Source organism: Berghia stephanieae, chromosome 5 (assembly GCF_034508935.2).
Source record: "Berghia stephanieae isolate SIO BIC M18660-M18661 chromosome 5, UCSD_Bste_1.3, whole genome shotgun sequence".
Classification (NCBI taxonomy): Eukaryota; Metazoa; Mollusca; class Gastropoda; order Nudibranchia; family Aeolidiidae; genus Berghia; species Berghia stephanieae.
The window spans coordinates 17,348,612-17,369,890 of NC_088364.1; the positions used below are offsets into that span (position 1 = coordinate 17,348,612).

The window sequence follows — 21,279 nt, forward strand, 5'->3', positions numbered from 1 at the left end:
AATGCAACCGATTAAATGACCCTTATCTTGTCAAATCATCTCAAACCTGAGACTTCGTCATCAGCTTTCGTAAATCCAATCAAGGTTTCTATTCCATTTCATTATTGTTTCGATACATATAACGCAAACGATTTCTGGCCAAAATTATAAAAGACGTTTTGTTAATTATACAGCTGTGTTACTACTTGGCAATTGCTAATTGGAGATGAGAATTATTTTCAAATCAATAATTGACCCAAAAGCAATCAATGGTAACTACAAAACACGATTGGTTGATGGGATCGAAAATTAAACAAATGAACCCAGAAACTTGTTTTTCCCGTTTTTCAGTATAAATACATAGTCAAAAAAATTATCTCACGCCAGTTTCTACCTTAGGAGGCAGGTAAAGACATACGATTCAAAAATAAATTACGAGAGACAAAAGACAGCACTGAGTGATAAAGAACGTACGTGAAGTGGTTCTTAACACTAAATAAAATGTACTTTTTGGATAATTCTTATTCAGTCGTATTCTGAAATTTAAAAAATATCACTCATTAACCAGTAAACTGACATACTCGGGGAAATAAACTTGTATTTAAATATTTGGCCAGAAAACTCGTCCTCCAAATATCAATCGATTCAAATGACCCTCATCTGGGCAAAGTCCTCGCGAAGTCCCAGGTTTGAGAGTTGTTTGTTGCCAAGATGAAGATCATTTAAATCGATGGATATTTGAAGGACGAGTTTACTGGGCACTTTTTAAAGACAAGTTTTTTCCATAACACGGCAGTTAACAGGTAGGATATTTCAACGGTCCCACGTTTGAGACTTTTCGAAAGGACGAGGGTCATTTCAATCAAGCAGTATTTTCAGGCCAAAAAGTTAAACACGTTTTATTCAAGAGCATTGCAGGTGTAGTGTTGTGACATTTCGGATGACGTGAGGTTAAATTGTGACCCGTCGCGTTAGTCTGGTATTATGTCGGAATGAAAATTAAGTTTAAAATCAGAGAGAGAGAGAGATAGAGAGAGAAAGAGAGAGAGAGAGAAAGAGAAAGAGAGAGAGAGAGAGAGAGAGAGAGAGAGAGAGAGAGAGAGATGGGGGGGGGGGATCCGGGAGGAATGAGAGACTTTTTTATGTGTTTAGTTTCAATAAGCTTTTTGTTGATTTACTTCTATATCATTATATTATTTACTTTTTATTATTTATTTGCTTAATTCATTTAGAAATTCATTAGTCTATAGCAATACCCAATGTAAATTTCCAGAAGTGGAGGGGGGTCCATTTAGGCCAGAAAACTTTTACTTCATTCATTGATCAATCAAGACGACTTCTTGCTTGTCAAAAATCTCAAACATGAGTCTTTAAAGAAGTCTCAAGTTTAAGAGCATCTCAACTGATCGACTTTTGATGGAAAGGTTTTCTAGCCATAGTTTAAAATCTGCCTTGAGTCCGAATGCGTGAGTACATTATTGAATGATGATAATGCGCCTTTGAGTCCGTTTTTTCACTTACAGCGCAGTCGTTTTTACAATATGCATGGTATTATATTATACCCGATATGTACACATATGCAGGTCTGATATCCGAACCACTTATGGGCCTAGTTTAACATTGTTGTAATAGACAATATTTTGCGTCATTTTTTTAGATTGGCCCATAATGAACTGGGTTATCAGCCCTGCAAATAAGTGCACGTCAAGTATAACCGATGTGAATTCATTAATAATCAATCACAAATCGAATTATAAAGTTATTGTATTTTAGTTGACAGTTTCACCGTCAGCAAGATCCCACGACTTTTTAGTTTTGGCCATTTAAAAAAGACCTAGTCCCTCAATCTAGAGTGAAGTCTCCCCATATCGTAAACTAAGGACTTACGCAGGGAACTCGCACTAGTGTAGCGTGACTTTTAGCTATAGCGTGGAATGTTGTTACCATATAATAGAGAAAACCTCCCTCTGCCTAATCATATGTCGGTTATAGCTGTACATCAATTTAAGATCATACAGTAGGCCTGTAAAGAAGGCACCTCTTATCTAGTACACTTTCTTTTACAAGGGATCCTCTAGTCATACACTTGGGTCGCCTCATGTCGTCCACTTTGCTTATTCCGTCGTCCAGACCTAATATTTCATATTTTATAATCATATTGTATTTAAAAATAATGATAACAATATGGTCCAGGTTTGCTCTATTTCAGGACTAATTATAATGACGTTCTGTGTTTCCCCTTCATGCAGACATAGAAACAAACACGTTTTATGTAATTGCGAACCACCATAACCGCGAAGCCGAAAAAGTACGATATATATATATATATATATATATATATATATATATATATATATATATATATATATATATATATATATATATATATATATATATGCATGAATAAGCATAGATGTCCATTCAATGAATGGTGAGTACGATGCCCGTTCAATGGTGATAAGTAGATCGACCCGACACTTATGGTTCAAGTGTCGAATATTATTAGAATTCAATTTTTATTGTCTTAAAAGCTTATACATTTTTCGACTTTGTAAGAGAACACGGGGGCTTTTTATTTAGAATCCTTTCCCAATTCTAAAAGCGGAAAATGGTTTGTATAATAATATAAATGGTTTAAATTGTATTCAAAACAATGAGAGGAACCACTAACTGGTATCGATTCAATGCATGTACTCCCACTCCCATACTTGCTAACCAGGTTGACACACAACCCACGTGCTAAAAATGATGGCGTCTGTTTTTTGATGGGATTTGACGAAACACATTTTATTATTATATAAAGTCATCACGATGTCCAATTAATCTCATAATACACGCAAACCATCTTCATCTCAATTGTAAACAAATGCAAAAATTGGATGACAATAGGATTCAATAGTCCTAACGTCACTTCCTTCATAATGACGCATGGTAACTTAGCAACACTGGCTCTAAACTATCGGAACAATGGCGGACGCCGTATTAAATATTTCTCCGGCGAGCATAAAAGCGTACCCAGAGGGAAAAAAAACACATAAACTTGATAATGTTTTGACTTTTACACATTCTGATCACAAGACATATGAAAAGTTCTAGCCAGCTTGAAGAATAAAAGTAATGATTTTCTTTGTTTAGAACCAAGATGGCCGCCGTTGCCAGGCGGCTTGACATCAGACTACTGAATCCGATTGGTTCAGTGATTTCGAAGCCAAAGTGTTACTAAAAATCCAAATTGCCAAATATATAATAACATATTATTAATAATACAGTGTTGTATTAAAACAGGTGAAGTGAATAGGAAAAGTATAAGATTATTGAACTCCTGCGCTTCAAAATTAGAACACATAAGACCCAATTCTAGTACGGGGAAAAACTTTTCAATGTTTTTAATGTCTCGGCTCTGAAAAAAAAACAATCCGGATTAAATCCCCTTTTGCAAAAAATTAAACAAACCAACAAACAAAAGAGGCTAAGAGCAATTTATGAAATATAGACTATAACTGCGATTTTGCAAGTCAACATTAGTCACGAATGCTAACACCAAAAACAATTTTTTTAAACAACAACAAAATCATCACCTCGCCGTGTCAACTAATGTGCCTTACATTTTAAAAACAAGTAAATCGTAAGTCACCTTTAAAATAAGTTTGAAAGATGAAAGAACTAGCCAGGCACACATTTACGTTATACAGTTATTAGAGTCATAGATAACAAATTAACGTTTCTGTTCCTCTCTCCGATCAAATAAATGCCATTCACATAATTAGTTTATATTTCATCCACTTTTTCCACGCTGTTCATCTAATGGATGCTGCTTATAAAATGTCAAAACCCTAATTTGTTTCTGGATTGTAAAAAATCGACCGCCCCACTGAGCAAACGGACATAATGCATTTCTTGAAGGCCCATGATTACATTCGGATGTCAGACCTACATATTTGCACACATCGACCACAACAATACTAAAATACAAAAGTTATAAGAACTGTACTGACATGCGCTGACAAACCATTTTTATTTCGATTTTTTGTACATAGAAATTTGAACTTCGGATTTCGATAAATGGGAATGATCAACTTGTTAAAATTCTTCAAATTAAGACTTCAGATATTCACAGGTTTAAGAGTTCTTGACAAAATATTTACAAAGACATTTTTGTCAGAATAGGTCAGATGATGATGATGATGATGATGATGATGATGATGATGATGATGATGATGATGATGATGATGATGATGATGATGATGATGGTAACTTAGGGTTTGAAAATAATAATGTTAATTGGTCAGTTACAGGTCTGTTTTACTCTGAACACAATTGGAGTGAATTTTTTCCACATTAATATGATGAAGAATATTATGTTGTCGTTTGAGTTAGGGCATAACAATTTGGACTATCAGACTCATTAAGTAAAAGTTAATCGGGACGAATCGGACAAAGAACAATAAATATTAATTCTAAATCAGAAAATCTTAGTCAAATCATTTACATTTAGTTGGGAGAATGAACGTGATCTCGTACACTGGAATGAACACAAATCTGACCATTCTTACTTTCAAGTTCATTTCTCGATGCCTGCCCCACCTGAAATAATATTGCGGTACCGTGGAATGGGGTGACCAGTCTAGTTGAGGTGACTAAGACCTACCCCCCCCCCCCCCCCCCAGTACAAAGAGTGCCTGTCTGAAGTTTATGAAGTAAAAGAGAAAAATAGACATTTTGTTCAATGTCAAGACAGCTGGAAGAAGAATCACTATGACCTTAGTTCATGCGGTATTTCACCGTTATGGCATGTTTTCTATATTTGAGTTATGTTATCTGTAGTTTTGTTAAATTGTATAAACCATGCAATAACACCGTACTTTCAATAAAAGTTCTTCAAACAAAAAATTGTCATAAGACTGAAATAAGTGGAGCCAAAAGCCTCAATTCGGTAAAATGTCAAAATGAAACAGTTTCCAAAAATTGGATTTTAATATAAACTGTTAGAGCTACACAAATGAGACTAAATTTTAAGAAACCACAATCATTTATCTCAATGGGGCATATTATTTTCTTTTTAAAGATTCATAATGAGATCATATATACCGGATTGAGACGGTGGATGAAAATATATTAAATAAGGCCATTAAAATGAGACAAATATGATATTATGATGTCAGAATATGGCAGAAGACGATTATTGCTTGTATATGACTTGTTCTCACAATGATGGTGATCAAACGCGTCTATCTGGTATTATGTCAGAATTAATTTAATTTAAAAAATCAAATTAAAAAAAAACAAGTGAATGAATTAAAAATAGCAAAACAAACGTTCTTCAATGGAGGCATTTATTTAAATCAAATCTTGAGATTTCAACTTAAACTTGAATGTTTATCAGATACCTCTTCCGTAGTTAATACCAGTTTCTGTTTTTACTCTATTCACAACTCCAGGAAGAATCGGTGACAAGAGAATTGCCCCGAAAAGAAACAAAAAGAACACAAGTAAAGATCTGAGTTGTGAGTGAAGCCATACCAGTCACAATTCACATTTAGAGTCATGGTATCCCCAACTCTTTTCAAAGTGTTTTCTCGTGTGCTCGTGGTAGTCACGTTTCAATTGCTGCTCCAGCAATCCCATTCTGCGATTGTAAATGCAAAGTTTGAGAAAGTTCCAGTAGTGAACACATTCTTGGAGCGTTTTGCGACAGGCATCAAGGCAAACTCCCACTTGAGATGCATGTTTGAGTGCATTGGCAAAACGACAGCCCCACCAATGTGCATCGCATTCAGCTACAACGACGGGACCTGCGATCTGTACAAAAGTGGAAATAACCAAATCCATTCGTCAAGTCAGCACGCATTCCTCCTTCAAGGTATGTAGTATTATGTTGTAAATTGTGACGTACATCGTCAATCAGGTATCATGTTGAAATGACCCAGATCGACGTGTAATAATAATAAATTCCCTTTATTCATCTCATTGGGGAAATTTGTCTATAGGGTCTATTCGAAGGGAAGACTGGAATAACCCAGGCGTCAGACGCAGTGCACGCCGCAAAATGAACTAGGGCGAGGTGACTTGCTCAAGGTCACACTGCAAAGCGGCGGGTGATCTAACTCGGTACCTTTCAGGTACGAAACAAAGACCGCACTGCTGATCCACGCTGCCCATACTTGAAAATCTACCCCTTGGATGGAAATGCTGTCTCCTAGGAATTTCCATTAAACAACTGCCAAGTGGAAAGAAGTCACAACAAAACTAGTAAAATCAGCCGAGGCGATTCGATCTCTAATCTGCCAATCAAAAGATCCCAAAGTAATATATCATATCAATAATATATGCCTCCATTCAGTGGACTAAGTTTAAGTCTTCAAACTTAAAAAATATCTATCCTAATTCGAATTAAGTTCAAACCATTGATCTTAAAGGAAAACTCTAAACAAAGTGGGCGTTGCCCTCTTTACGTTTACTAAAATATCATGACTTCTGTCATGCCCAGAGCCATTTCCATTTTAATGGAGTACTGGGTCTAAATCTGAATTGTTTACCTTAGTTGCCTCTCAATTCTCTATGAAATACTCTCAAAAGTCTTGCGATTTTTGCAATCATAAAAGTTGCTTTGGTATAAATCTTTATCTCAATGATAATAGTGAACTTTAGGCTTATAAAATTCACACTATTTTTCCCTTATAAAGCATAAGTTTGTTTAAAACTAGATCTAAACATTCCTGTGGACGGTGGACGCGCCCCTTTTACTGCAGACTTCTACTTAAGCAAGTCAATTTTAAAAGTTTCATTTCAAACTTATATTTTAACCAGAAATTATGCTTATCACTTCCCGCCTTTGATCTTATCTATGGAAACGGCGACTTCTATCATCCGCAGCCGATGGTTGCATTTATAAACGCAACAAATATGGAGCATGATGGTTTTGTAAATATAAGTCAATAACTCCGTGAGAAATATGTGTTGAAAAAGTCGATTAATTTTGAATCGAAGAGAGGGAAAATAGCGAAAGACAGTGCCTCGCATGACTTATCATCACACAAGAAAAGTGTATCGACAGCCCGATCTTCCTATTCTTCTTTTTCTTTCAGCTTATCCCGCATTTTGCAGGGTTGCCATCGTGAATGCCACATCTCCATGCATTTCGGTCCAGAGCAGCATCTTCCTCCAGGCCCAGTTCTTTCATATCATCCTTTACCTTATCCCACCATCTAGTCTTTGGGCGTACCCTTTTCCTCTTTCCCGCTAATTGTAAGTCCAATACTTTCCTTTCCACGTACTCCCTCTCTCGTCTCTATACATGTCCGAACCATTTCAATCTATCTTCTTTCGTCTTTATTGATATATTCTTCACTTCAGTAAACCTTCGAATTCGTTCATTTCTCAGTTTATCTTTTCTTGTCCAGCCAAGTGACCATCTCAACATCCTCATTTCTGTCACCTCAACTTCTTTATCTTGTTTCTTTGTTGTATTTGCTGTCACTAGTCCATATAACACTGCTGGCCTTACAACTGTTGTATATATTGTCTCCTTCAACTTTGCGGATATTCATTTGTCACATATAACTCCAGTTACCTACCTCCAATTATTCCAGCCTGTCTGTATCATCTTCTTAACCTCCATCTCATAGCCCCGATCTTCCTATTCATCAAACTAAAAGAGTTACTATGACACAGTTAAAACAGCTGATCGACCCACGGGAAATTCCTCCTCGTTGGCCATCTAGTCAATTCAATTTTCCACATCACTTAAAATTTTAACAGAGTGCCGTGATGGGTCTTACGTGCACCACATATTATCACGCCAAAAGACAACGTTCAATTGAAAACAATAACGCTCAATGCACATCTTGTATTTCATATCGACTGTTTAACGTATTGATACGTCACCAAACGATTTGATATCCTTTTCAGTGAGAGACACATTCACAAAATTCTCTGTCCAAAATCAACTGTCATCATACTACATGTCATCCACCAAAAAGGGATATACCGATGCCAAAGCCCACTGCAAAGGTTTGGGAGGTTACCTTCTCCACTTTGATTCCCCCGATGAATATGCGGTGGTCACATACGCACTGTCTGGAGTCCAAGATAGTAAGTCAAGGAGACACGCCAGTTGTTGTTGTTTTTGTTGTTGTTGTTTCTGCTGCTGGTGCGGTTGCTATTTTATTGTTTTTGTTGTTTGCTGCTACTGTTGCTTCTGCTGCTGATGTCGGTTTTCTTTTGTTTATTTTTGTATTTTGTTTTTCGGGAAGGGGAGGGGGTTTGTTGTTGTTGTTTTTCTACTGTTTTCTTCTTCTCTTTCTCCTCCTCCTCCTTCTTCTTCTTCTTCTTCTTCTTCTTCTTCTTCTTCTTCTTCTTCTTCTTCTTCTTCTTCTTCTTCTTCTTCTTCTTCTTTTAGTTAAAATGGCGTGTCCAATTCATAGTGTAATAAAAGCAAATGCATTAGATTAACGATTGGTCCATAGTTCACACACAAAAATATGGACTAAAACTTTTATTAACATGTTGGACACTTTTTCTCCGAACAAGCCCCCCCCCCCCCCCACCCCACCCACCCCATTCCTTTCTCGTCCGCATTTGTAAACTACTGTTGTCACTCGAGAGGGAGGTGGGGGGTGAGGATGTCATCTCACTTATCATTGCCGAGAGTGAAGTTAAGTTGAGGAAATCAGCGTCCTTAGTCGGAACATCAGAAATATTTAAAACGTTTAAAAATAAAATCTAAACCGAATACCATAATAGGAACTTCCCTTAACTTAGTTATGAAACCAAACTTCCTTAACCGAAATCAGAAAAATTGCCACATCATTTTTTAATGCCAAATAACTTTTTAAATTACTGTATCCAAAAAGAAGTAATAAATCATGCCCTTCCACCAGGACATCACAAGACACCGTAGGCATTCCATGAAAGAATATAGATAATTCATCAAGCAAGATGTCTGATGTCAACAGGAATCACCGATGTGGCCCAATTGAGCAAATTGGGGGTTCATAATCTTGCCCAAGGAAAAAAGCGAAAGTGCCTGAAGCGGGTCTCGAACACGGCACATTCCGGGTCACAGTGCAATGCCAACTTGGCCACTTCGTTCTCCTGTATCAAAGTGTCTGAATAAATACCGAATGTTTTTGAAACATTTAAAATGCCAAATTGGCAAATTATGCAACTTAGCCCAGGTATGTTCGCAAACTATGGCATTTGAGGTATAGTTCTCATTCTATTCAAGCATTTTAATTGGTCCCTTTTTCGCTCTGTTGAAATTATTCTGCGTGAAAACGGCTTCAAAAGAAAAATCTCAATACTTATAATTTTTACTGCAATGCATTAGTAATATGATCCAGCGCGGTCTGATTGATTGAAGAAAGTGGCTCAAAGTGTAGCGTTATCATGATTGTTAAGCGACGGCTAGGAATAAAAATAATAAATGAAAATAGAATGCCTGGCCAAATTGAGGGCTGAAAATTGAAGTGGGAAGGGGCTGAATCCCATTTAGTCACAATAGAGCTAAGCGACAGAAAGATGGGGATATACTATTAAGATTAACATTTCTAGGAATTCTTACCAGTTTTAATTGAGCAGGTTGAAAATGATTCACTCCTACTTAGAGGGTCATGTTTTTGATCATCATATGGCCTGTCCAAAAGACAGAGGAAGGATAAGAGGAATGGTGACAACAGATTACACTAAGGTCTTAGGAATAATGGGCATTTTTTTTAACATGCTGTAAAATTCAAAATTCAAGTTACTCGCCAATTTACGTGCGAATGTATTTATTTTACGGAGTTTGATATCTTAAGAGTAGATTGTGTCAACTCATGATGGAAATCTTGTTACATTTTTAAAAACAAAGTTTAATATATGGAGGTTTCGACGTAACGCGCATAGAATTATTAATATACTAATAATAATAATAATAATAATAATAATAAATAATAATAATAATAATAATAATTATTATTATTATTATTATTATTATTATTATTATTATTATTATTATTATTATTATTATTATTATTTTTATTATCATCATCATCATCATCATCTTCTTCATCATCATCATCATTATCATCATCATCATCATCATCATCATCATCATCATCATCATCATCCTCATCTTCATCATCATCATCATTATAAATAATCGTACGCGCCAGTTTGTTCTGCGTTAATTAAACGTTTATTTCTATAATAAATTCATAAAATCAACATTCTTACTTTCAATTAATTTTCTATTCTTCAATTCTTCTTTCAATCACTTTCCGTTATTTTCATGTCTTCCGACCTTCCCCCTTCCCTCTCGAGTTCTGGTTTTTTTTTTAGATCCATTCAATAGTGTTAACATTACCCGCCTTGACATACACATCCAAAATGTCAACCAACAATCTTAAAACAAGTACAAATAGGAAACAAATACAAAGTTATACAGCTAATAACCATAGTCAATCGACTCACCACCAGTCAAACTCATCAAATACAAGCGATTCAAAGAGTCAAAGTGTGAGAGTATACGTTCATTCACGTTCAAAGTATCGCGAGAGAGAGAGAGAGAGAGAGAGAGAGAGAGAGAGAGAGACAGAGAGAGAGATGTTTATGTTTGTTTTTAAGGGTTTTACGGCACTTGCAAGACATTAAGGTCATATCAGCACCAGTAAAAAGGAAGAAAATGGGATAGTAAAAAGTTCTAGAATTACAATTAAAGCACAAAAAAAGGTTAGACAAAGGGGAATTGGTTCAAATAAGAAACATGTGTAGATTCCAAGAGCACATTATCAAAGTACTTAGTTTGAGATCACTAATAATCTCATCCAGACACAAGCACTAAGAGAAACACACTCAAATGTTTTACAAATCGTATATAATATAAAGAAAACAAAATACAATGCATAACAGAGAGATGATTTACAAGGGAAAAAATATTCATCTCCCAAAACTAACTATACATTTGACTGTTTCCCTCTCAGCTAGAGTATCCGGCCAGGGCCAGGACAAATTCAAGTAATCTCATTCCAAGACAAAGACAGAGAGTGAGTTGGAAGACATATATAAGGGGATAGAAGACACAGTAAGTGCCTCCCTGCCCACTATGGGAGGCCAGGAACCCCACCCAGAGAGAGAGAGAGAGAGAGAGAGAGAGAGAGAGAGAGAGAGAGAGAGAGAGAGAGAGAGAGAGAGAGAGAGAGAATACCTTCGTGGAAACAAAAAAAGCCCCAAACAATAATCTGATATAAACAGCACTGATTCGAATATGCCACAACGTTATAAAATAAACGACTAAAGCCCTGCAATACAGTAGGATCATAAATCAGTCTAGATCTTTGCCTTAACCTTTCGACCACTCCTAGTGGCGCTAGATTTCTTTCCATTGAACCAGTTGAAGCTGGTGTTTGCATAGTATTATCAACGGGCGATTCCTCAGTCTTAGAGGGTTCTTCAATTTCGAACATTTCTAATCTATGGAACCTCTGAATGGCTCTAGTTATGAAACCTGTGCTGTTTTTAAGTTCTACAGCCCAAATCAAACATCTTTACCAGGAAATGTCTTAGTAATTACTCCCAAGGCCATATAAGCCTTCGTTTATTGTCATCCCTTATGTCATTGTACTCTGAGAGGAGGGAGATTTCTTATCTATGAATATTCACACGATTCCCAAAACTTTTTCATAATCAGTGACTGGCATTTCTCTCTCAACCCCAAGTTATTCATTTCTGCACAAAATTCCCAACATCAGTGGAGTTTTAAGGGTTTTACGGAGCTTGCAACACATTTAGGTTATATCAGCGCCAGTAAAAAGGAAGTAAATGGGATAGTATCAAGTTCTAGAATTACAATTAAAGAATCCAAGAAAAAGTAAGACGTTGTGGAACTGGGAACAAATATGAATCAGATGTAGATAGATTCCAAGAGCATACCACCAATGCACTTAGTTTGAGATCACCTATAAGTCTCATCTGGACACAACCATAAAATCCAACAAAGAGGAATACACTCAAATGCTTACATTATATATTAAAAATAACTAATATAATAATACATAACAGAGAGATGATTTACGAGGAAAAAATATGATATCCCAAAACAATAACTATGCATTTGACTGTTTCCCTCCCAGTCAAGGACTCCGGCCTGGGCCAGGACAAAACAAAGTAATCTCATTCCAAGACAAAGACAGGAAGCATGTTGGAAAACAGATATAAGGGGATAGAAGACACAGTATGTACCTCCCTGCCCACTATGGGAGGTCAGGTCAGTGGAGTTCATGGGAGAGCTTCTACCGATCAAAAAATGCTAGGGAGGGAAAGAGAGAGAGAGAGAGAGAGAGAGAGAGAGAGAGAGAGAGAGAGAGAGAGAGAGAGAGAGAGAGAAATCCCAGTGTCTTCCACATAAGTAAGAGGTCTAGAATTTACACATGGGCAGAGTTATTGTTTTTATTGGTACCACCCTCACTTTGAACATAATCATCATGATGTTCTGGGCTTCTGAAATCATGGCCAAAAAATTTTTCTCTGTATAACCTGCGGTCAGACAATTATCTACGTATAAATTTTCATTCAGTTCAAGGACTGCCTTGGTAGGTTCAAAGAAAGTCAAGTGGTGCTTCAAAATGGCGTTTAAAAGGAATGGGCTGCTCGCATTCCCAAATGTAACTTTTTCGAATATCATAATCCTGGTCTGATTGTTCACGTCCCACGGAAATCTGTGGACGTCCTGGTCCTTCTCGTCTAGTCTGATCTGCAGAAAAGCGTTGGTGATATCTGCAATCCAAATTTCCACCTCCGGGACTGCAATAGAACCTGAACCAAATCAGGAATTAGGTTGGGTCCAGTTTCCATGCAATCGTTTAAAGACTTTAGTAGAGGCATCAAACACAGGTCTACTTTTAGTGGTCAGACTTTCTCCTCGGATAACCGATCTGTATGATAAATATAACACAGGCCCCTCCTGTTGATCTCATCCTCTGGTACTTCGTGTATAATACCAGCCCTTTCTAAATCCGATAACATTGTGTTGTACTTCATTTTTAATTCTTTGTCTTTGTCCCGACTTTTCTGAAGACTAATCAGTCGTTTTCTAGCCTCCTCTTCATTGTTCATTAATCTCTCTTTTAAAGTTTCGCCTTTCCAAGGAAATTTCGCATTTACGTTCGTGCAACTGTTGCCGAAGTTGCTCGAAGCATTGCTCTTGTAGGAATTCAAAATGTATTTTTTTTTCTAAAATTTATTTTCCTCTAGTATATGTCCCAATAATTTCATCACGATAATACGCAGCACTATCAAGATCACGTTCGAATTCTTCTGAGTTCAATAAGAAACCCTCAACTGCGTTCTGAGCGGTGTCGAACAAGTAATAATAATAATGCTGAAAACGTATATAGCGCTATCACTCCGAGACACCAGACTATAAGCGCTTAAATTACAAATTACTTTGGCTGAAACATACTCATTCAGACACACACACACACAAGCACACATACACACACATACACACACACACACACAACACACAACACACAACACAAACCAGACCTAGTTTGCTTCTCATATCATCTACTAAAATCGAAACAGATATGTTTTAAGCGAACGTTTAAAAATAGACAAAGATTTTTTTCACGAATGCTCTGTGGTAAGGCGTTCCAAACAGATGGTCCGAAATGAGAAAAGGATCTCATTCCAGCATTTTTCCGTATTCGAGGGACAACTAGTTTGGTGGAATCACTGGCCGAACGTAAGGGGCCGGGTTTTGAATATCTTTCAATTAGTTCCGAAAGGTAAGAAGGGGCAGTACTTTCAAGATAACGATACACTAAAACACGAGCTTTAAATTTAATCCTTTTCTCAACAGGCAGTCAATGCAGGTCATGAGCAGAGGTCTGGCAGAATCGCACCTACGCTTCATAAATACTAGTCTGGCATCGTTGTTTTGGATAATCTGAATACTCCTCAGATTATATTGCGAAACACAAAACAGCAGAGCATCATAATAATCCAATTTCCATAGTACGAGGGACACAACCAGGTGTTTGGTCACATCCTCATATATGAACCGTCTAATTTAAGCAATCTTTTTTTTTTTTTGTTGTTGGAAAAAGAGAGATCGAACCAAATTATTAACCTGATGCTCTACCGACAGTCCAGAGTCTAAGAATGTGCCGAGGTTTTTCACTTTGTCAACAATTTGAATGGAGGCATCCCCCAGCTTCAAATCTGTTTCACTTTTCCACTTCGTGTTCCGCACATACAGCACCTCCGTCTTATCATCATTCAGTTTTAGTCTGTTCTCATTTATCCATTTCTTAACACTTTGAATACAATTCTTACTATCGGCTGATCCTTCTTGTAAATTTCTCGTTTTGGAGACGCAGTGCAATTGTGTATCATCAGAATACTGATGGTAAGACAGACCGAAACTTCTGATGATTTTAGACAGAGGGCCAACGTACAGAATAGAAAGAACGGGTCCAAGTACTGAACACTGCGAATACTCACAATCAAGAATAATTTCCTTGGATCTATAGTCATCCACCGTAATAATCTGTTTACGATTAAACAAATATGACATAAACCAATCAAGCGCTGCATCGGACACGCCATAAGTAATTTCAAGACGTTTGAGGAGAACATCGTGATCAATTGTATCAAAAGCAGACGATAGGTCACGCAAATTCAGCAAAGAACATGAAAAGAGAGGAGATCATGAACAACCCTAACAAGTTTCGCTTTCCGTCGAATGATGTTGCCTATAAGCCGACTGAATTTTTTCTTCAAGACAATTATTTTTAGGATGAGACAGTAATTGTTTCAATACAAGCTTTTCCAAGATTTTTGAGAGAAAAGTAAGATTAGGGAAAAGGTGATAGTTTTTAAAGTTCTCTTTATCTAGATCAGGTTTTTTCAAATGGGGTTTGGCATGAGCAACTTTGTAAATGTCTGGTACACCACCTGACTGCAATGGATTATTAACAATACATGTAAATGGTGTTAAAATTACATCAATGCATATTTTAGCATGGCAGTATTTACGGGGTCTAAATCGCAAGTTTTAGTTGGAGACGACATAATGCAGTCACGTAAGTCAGTTTCAGTGATCTTTGAAAAATTTGTCAATGAATCACCATGAAACTTGTCAAATGTTGTTTGGATCGATTCCTTTCCTGGTGGTATCCGTTTTTTCCTTTAAAATATTGACCAAAGCGAGTTGGTAGATCTGCATGATCGATTAAGATGGGAGAGTTTCTAGCCGCGATGTACAGTTTCTTATCAACAGCATCTCTGGACTTGAGCTATTTTCTTTCTGCCCGCCTCCTGGCTAATCCAGTCAATTTGTTTGTTAATTGCTCCAACAAAACAGTAAATTCAATTTGTGATACCGTTTCACAATTATCAATCGCCTTTTTCAATCTTTTCACGGTTCGAGTAAGCCAACCTTTAGCCGAAGACCAGGCTCTCATAGCTTCATCCATTTCCGATAATAAACACAAATTTGACAATCTAAAAAAATCAAATTAATCCTTGTCAATCTGTTCCGGGTTTCGACAACATAAAAATAATCGTACTCACCAATTTGTTCTGCATTAATGATTAAACGTTTATAATAAAATCCTTACTTTCAATTACTTGTCTAGTCTTCAATTCTTCTTTCAATCACTTTCCTTTATTTTCATGTCTCCCGACCTTCTCCTTCCCTCTCAACTTCCGTTTCTTTTAGATCCATTCAATAGTTTTAACAATCATCATCATCATCATCATCATCATCATCATCATCATCATCATCATCATTATTATTATTATTATTATTATTATTATTATTATTATTATTATTATTAGAGATGATGATGATGATGATGATGATGATGATGATGATGATGATGATGATGATGAAGATGATGATGATTATGATGATGATGTAGACAAAAGAGCAGTCTAAGTACGATCATCAACCAGATAGAGAAATGTATATGTGATTACGCCACAACAGGAATTACAAATATTTGAAGTTAATGACTTAGACAGTAGAAATTTTCGATTTGTTTTTTATTGGGTTTTTTTTTGTGAGTCTGGATACAGTATATTAGTATCTTTGAAATTTGCAAAGGGTTAACAATCTTTGTCAATGAAAATCAAACGATTTTTGTTTTGATTTTGGAGTTAATTTTTTGTTGTTGGTCTTTTGTTCAGGTTTTAACTGTTGCCTGTCGCCTGCGAATCTACGAAGCCCATAGCAAACTAGAGCTAAGACAAAACCACAAAACTGATGTAATTTTCGCTAGTCCAGTGTGCTCTTGGGAGCTTAGTAAATCATACATGTGTATGAGTGACAATGTGTGCATGTGGTAGAGAGAAAGAGAGAGAGAGAGAGAGGAGAGAGAGAGAGAGAGAGAGAGAGAGAGAGAGAGAGAGAGAGAGCTGCAAATGAGTGTTTCTCTGTTTTTCGAGTTTGTGAAACTTTTTCTTATGTTCTCTACAAATTTCAATATAAAATAATTTCATTTTCATTCCAACCCTATCTCGCCCACCACCCCCAGTATTTGCAGAGTTCTGGTGGTATGTCGGAGCCAACGACATTCAAAACGAGGGTCAGTGGGTGGCAGAAAAAGACAACAAGCCCCTGGATGCCAATAACTGGAGATGGATGAACGACAGACCACAGGCAAATGCACCTAATTCTAATTGTATGATGCTCTCTCCCTCGTTCCCACATAAGGGTAGGGACATAGCCTGCACCTTTCTTGCCTGTTTTATCTGTAAGAGGGATCCATAGATAATAATAATAATAATAATAATAATAATAATAATAATAATAATAATAATAATAATAATAATAATAATAATAATAATAATACTTTATTGCATCCCAAAAAGGAAATTTTTTGTACAGACGTGTTATAATTTACACATAAGATAAAAATACAATGGAAATAGGATGTATATATATAAAAAAGGAGCAGCTCTATAACCAGAGCTGCGCTTTATAATATGAATAATTTCAACACTGTAAAATAGTTAAAACTGTCACTATAAATTGAAAATTGAAAAGATTGCAAAACAAATAAATTAATAAATTAATATTTATATTTTTAAAAAGTAAAAATGAGAAATAATTATATAAAATGATTATTGCTTGTTGTTATAAAGCCTAATACTGGACGGCAGAAAAGATTTTCGGTGTCTCTCTGTTTTCGTTGAAATAGAGAAAGGGCGACCACTTCTTTCTGACATAATAATTGATGGTCTTAGTGGATGATACTGGTCATTTAATATTTTAGTTATTTTATTTATACAAAATTTCTCGTATAAAAGATCTACATCGTCAACATCATTTATATAGCGTTTAATGGATTTTTTAATATTTGAATTTATTTTGTTCCTTTCCACTGCTAAGCAATTGCCTCCCCAAGCTGTTATACTAAATGACAAAACACTTTCGATTACTGCTCTATAAAATAATGTGCAGAGGGTTTTATCTATTCTAAACTGAGAGAGTTTTGATAAAAAATATGTACGTCTGCACATCTTATGCCTAATTATTTTCAAGTGTTCATCCCACTTGAGCCTGTCATCAATCGTTACACCAAGGTATTTGTAGTGAGGAACTCGCTGGACGAATTGGTCCTTTAATTTTAACGGTTCTATCGGTTCCTTCACTCTCCTAAAGTCAATCACTAGCTCCTTTGTCTTGCTTATGTTAAGCTCTAGGTGGTGGGCATCACACCAAGACACAAATCTATCAATTTCTTGCCTATAAGCCACTTCGTTGCCATTTGTTATGAGGCCTTGAAGAGCGGTGTCATCTGCAAACTTTATTAAAGGTACACTCAGGTTTTGACTTCTACAGTCATTCGTGTATATTGTGAATAATACAGGGGACAATACACAACCTTGAGGAGCGCCAGTATTTGTAGTTATACAGGAAGATTTGTTTTGCCCTAATTGAACATATTGTGCTCTCTCCGTAAGAAATTCGAGCACCCAAGCAATTATATACTTGTTTAAATTCAGACTAGTCAATTTTTGAACAACCAACTGGGGTTGCATTGTATTGAACGCTGAAGAAAAATCTGCAAAAAGCAATCTGCAATAGCTCCTAGCGTGATCTAGATGCCTGTAGATGTTGTTTGTAAACAGCAAAATGGCATCCTCTACGCCACGTCCTGGTTTGTAAGCAAATTGATGACTATCACTCAATGGCATAAACTGATTCCTAATTTTAATAAGAACAAGTTTTTCTAAAGATTTCATGACTATTGAAGTCAGTGCAACAGGTCTGAGATCGTTCATAGTTTCAAGTTTTTCTTTTTTTGGAACAGGAATAATTTTCGAAGTTTTCCAAATTTCAGGGATTGAAACGCATTGGAGGGACCAGTTAAAAATATGTGTATAAATGGGGGAAAGCTGGTGGGCACATTCTTTTAATAGTTTTCCTTTCAATCCATCCGGCCCAGCAGCCTTCCTCTCGTTTAGTTTCGAAAATACGAATCTCGTTTCCTCTTCACGGACCTCAACAGCCATTTCATCTTCCAAAGCCCTGTCTAATTTATGTTTTTCATTTTCAATATCAAATTTGTTTGCTGTGTCGAAACGTGAATAAAATTTATTTAAAGTTTCAATTTCGATATCTTCTGATATAATCGTGGGCTTTGGATTATAGTTAACAGCAGTTTTAAGCCCCCGCCACGTGTCCCGTATATCCCCAGAAGAAAAGCATTTTTCAATTTTATTTTTGTACTTGTCTCTACAACTAGATATTACCCTCTTTATCTCTTTTTGTTTTGTTTTCAGATCTTTTTTGTTTCCACTAGTATAGAGAGTTTTCTTTTGGTTCAATAAAAGTTTTAGATCTTTTGTTATCCAAGGCTTATTGTTAGGATAATATTTTATTTCTTTTTACAAGACACTAGCTGTTCACAGAATTTTAAATACTCACTCACACAGTCATTCAGCTCATCCACACTATCACATGATTCGATAAAAACATTCCAGTCAGTGCATTCAAAACAACCACGCAAATCTTCACACACACTTCCGTTCCAGATCTGTACACTTTTCTTTACTGGTTTTACACGTTTAAAAACAGGGCGGTAGGTGGGGAGTAGCAAGAGCATGCAGTGGTCAGATAAACCTAATGGGGCACGGGGTAAACATTTATAACTATTTTTAATATTACACAGGAATAAATCTAATGTTTTTTTGTCCCTTGTCTCGCAGTCCACGTATTGATGAAGTCCCGGGAGAGTAAAATCGTTACATTGGTTAAAATCGCCAGTGACCATCAATACGGCATCGGGTGACTTAATTTGAATGTCCTGTATTTCTTTCCTCAAAATATTTTTCGCTGTGGTGTTGTCTGATGATGGTGGAATGTAGACGTTGACGATGATGACATGAGTATATTCCCGGGGTAGGTAATATGGTCGTGACGAAACAGTAATAAATTCAATATAATCGTCACAATACATTTTCTTTATCTGACAGTTATTGGGGTGGCACCATTTGTTGTTAATATATGTGCACACCCCACCCCCAGTTCGTTTATTTACATTAGTCCGATCTCCTCGAAATAGTGAATATTGTTCAATATTAAAACATGATGATGGTATGTGAGGAGATAGCCAAGTCTCTGTTAACGCTATTATGGAGGCTTGACGATAGTCACTATTAAAACGACACAGTGAAAACAGTTCATCAATATTATTTTTCAGTGATCTTACATTACCTGTCACTACACAGGGTAAAAATGGACGAAAAGGCCGTCTGTTAAATTTTGTTTTTATTCCTCCCTTTCTCCCCCTCTTTCTTACTTTAATAAACGATGTGTCAATAGTGGGTGGTGGGGGTGACACAGGTTGGAGGGATCGGAGAGTCTCTGGAGTATAAGTTATCGATAGGCTTATTTTGGCAGTAAAATCACAGGCTAAAACACCATTTATGCTTATAAATATACTAATAAATATAAAAATCAGGAACAATATACTTCACATCCATTTTGAATAAAAATTAGGCTTAAATTCCGACGATTGAATGATAAATGAATAAAAATATGTGTAGAAAATAGGTAAATATTCACAACACGTCTGTTGTCGCCGGAAGCCAGATGTTGGGCTAAGTGCACATAGGTCGTGGGTTTGAATCCTCTACGCCTCAAAGTTTTTACTCTTCATTGTCTTATGGCACTTTACTACTCACGCCATTTCTTATCAACACAAGTGTTTGATCCACTCACTATTCTGAATTAATATTCACCCATTATCAGAGCTTATTCAGTGATTCAATCATTTCTGTGTTATACGTTTCTTTACGTTGAGACCGGATGCTAAACTGCTGGCTCGCCAACAAAATTCGTGGTGTTTGTGTGTTGAACTCATGACCCCAAGAAATCGCGGGAAGGACTCAAGATAATTACTACGATTGATAACCCTTTTTGGGAGTGGTGGATGGTGTCAATGGGGATGATCTTTATTACCTTTCCATGTGCTCGAGGTGATTGGTCACATTGCAAAATGTGGTCAAAGTGACCCACATGGTGAAAAGTGTTCACAGCTTTTGAAATATCAAGCTTCACGATTGGTCATTTGTTCAGCTTGACGCGTGGGTATGTTGACAACTTTTATAACAAAGCAGAGTGATTACATTTGTTAAGAAATATCCAATCGTTGGATAGCAACAAATCACGTGATTGGACGAAAACATGAATATGGATCGTTCCCATTGTAGAGCGTCCCTCTCGTAGCCAGGCGGGGTTGCATTTATAGATTCAATTCTCTTTTTTATCTGATTCATTCCCACACAATGCCAGAGTGGTGAGTTGGGTTACAAACTACTGAACATGAAAGAGAATAATTCAAAAATTATTCCATTATTTCTTGTGACAAGGGAAACAGTGGAATATTATTAATACTAACGAAAAGGTAAAGATGGAAAGATTTCAGATGGAAACTGTTTAAAAACCAGAAAATTAGATGTCCTTTCTCCTGACAGAAGTAAACATCCAGACGAGAACCTCTTTTCTCATTCAGTACCGACATTCACTGAGACTATGAAATACAAATTAGGGATCCACAAACTACAACAACAACAACAACAACAACAACAACAACAACAACAACAACAACAACACTAACAGCAACAGCAATGAAACTCTCAATTTGTATTTATCAGCGTATACTTATTTCCATCTCTAACAGCCCACGTTGTTATATGCCCATTGTTATAATGAGAATAGAATTTAATCTAACGCAAAATATTGTGCATTAAAATTATGTTAAATCAAGCCTCTGATTCCGTTGCTAGTGATGCATTAAAATTTAA

The 21,279-nt window shown here is 36.4% G+C and overlaps 2 protein-coding genes across 2 annotated transcripts in view; one reads left to right on the top strand and one right to left on the bottom strand.

Moving 5' to 3' along the window:
• LOC144972512 (retinol dehydrogenase 16-like) overlaps positions 1-21,279 on the bottom strand; it is a 171,055-nt gene that overhangs the window by 126,254 nt on the left and 23,522 nt on the right. The gene's annotated exons all lie outside the window — the stretch shown is intronic.
• Positions 373-16,823, top strand: LOC144972510 (uncharacterized). Its single transcript, XM_078913802.1, has 4 exons — positions 373-449; positions 5,418-5,839; positions 7,888-8,070; positions 16,500-16,823. Exons 2-4 carry the CDS (start codon positions 5,524-5,526, stop codon positions 16,733-16,735), a joined length of 735 nt encoding a protein of 244 aa, XP_078769928.1. The 5' UTR covers positions 373-449; positions 5,418-5,523; the 3' UTR covers positions 16,736-16,823.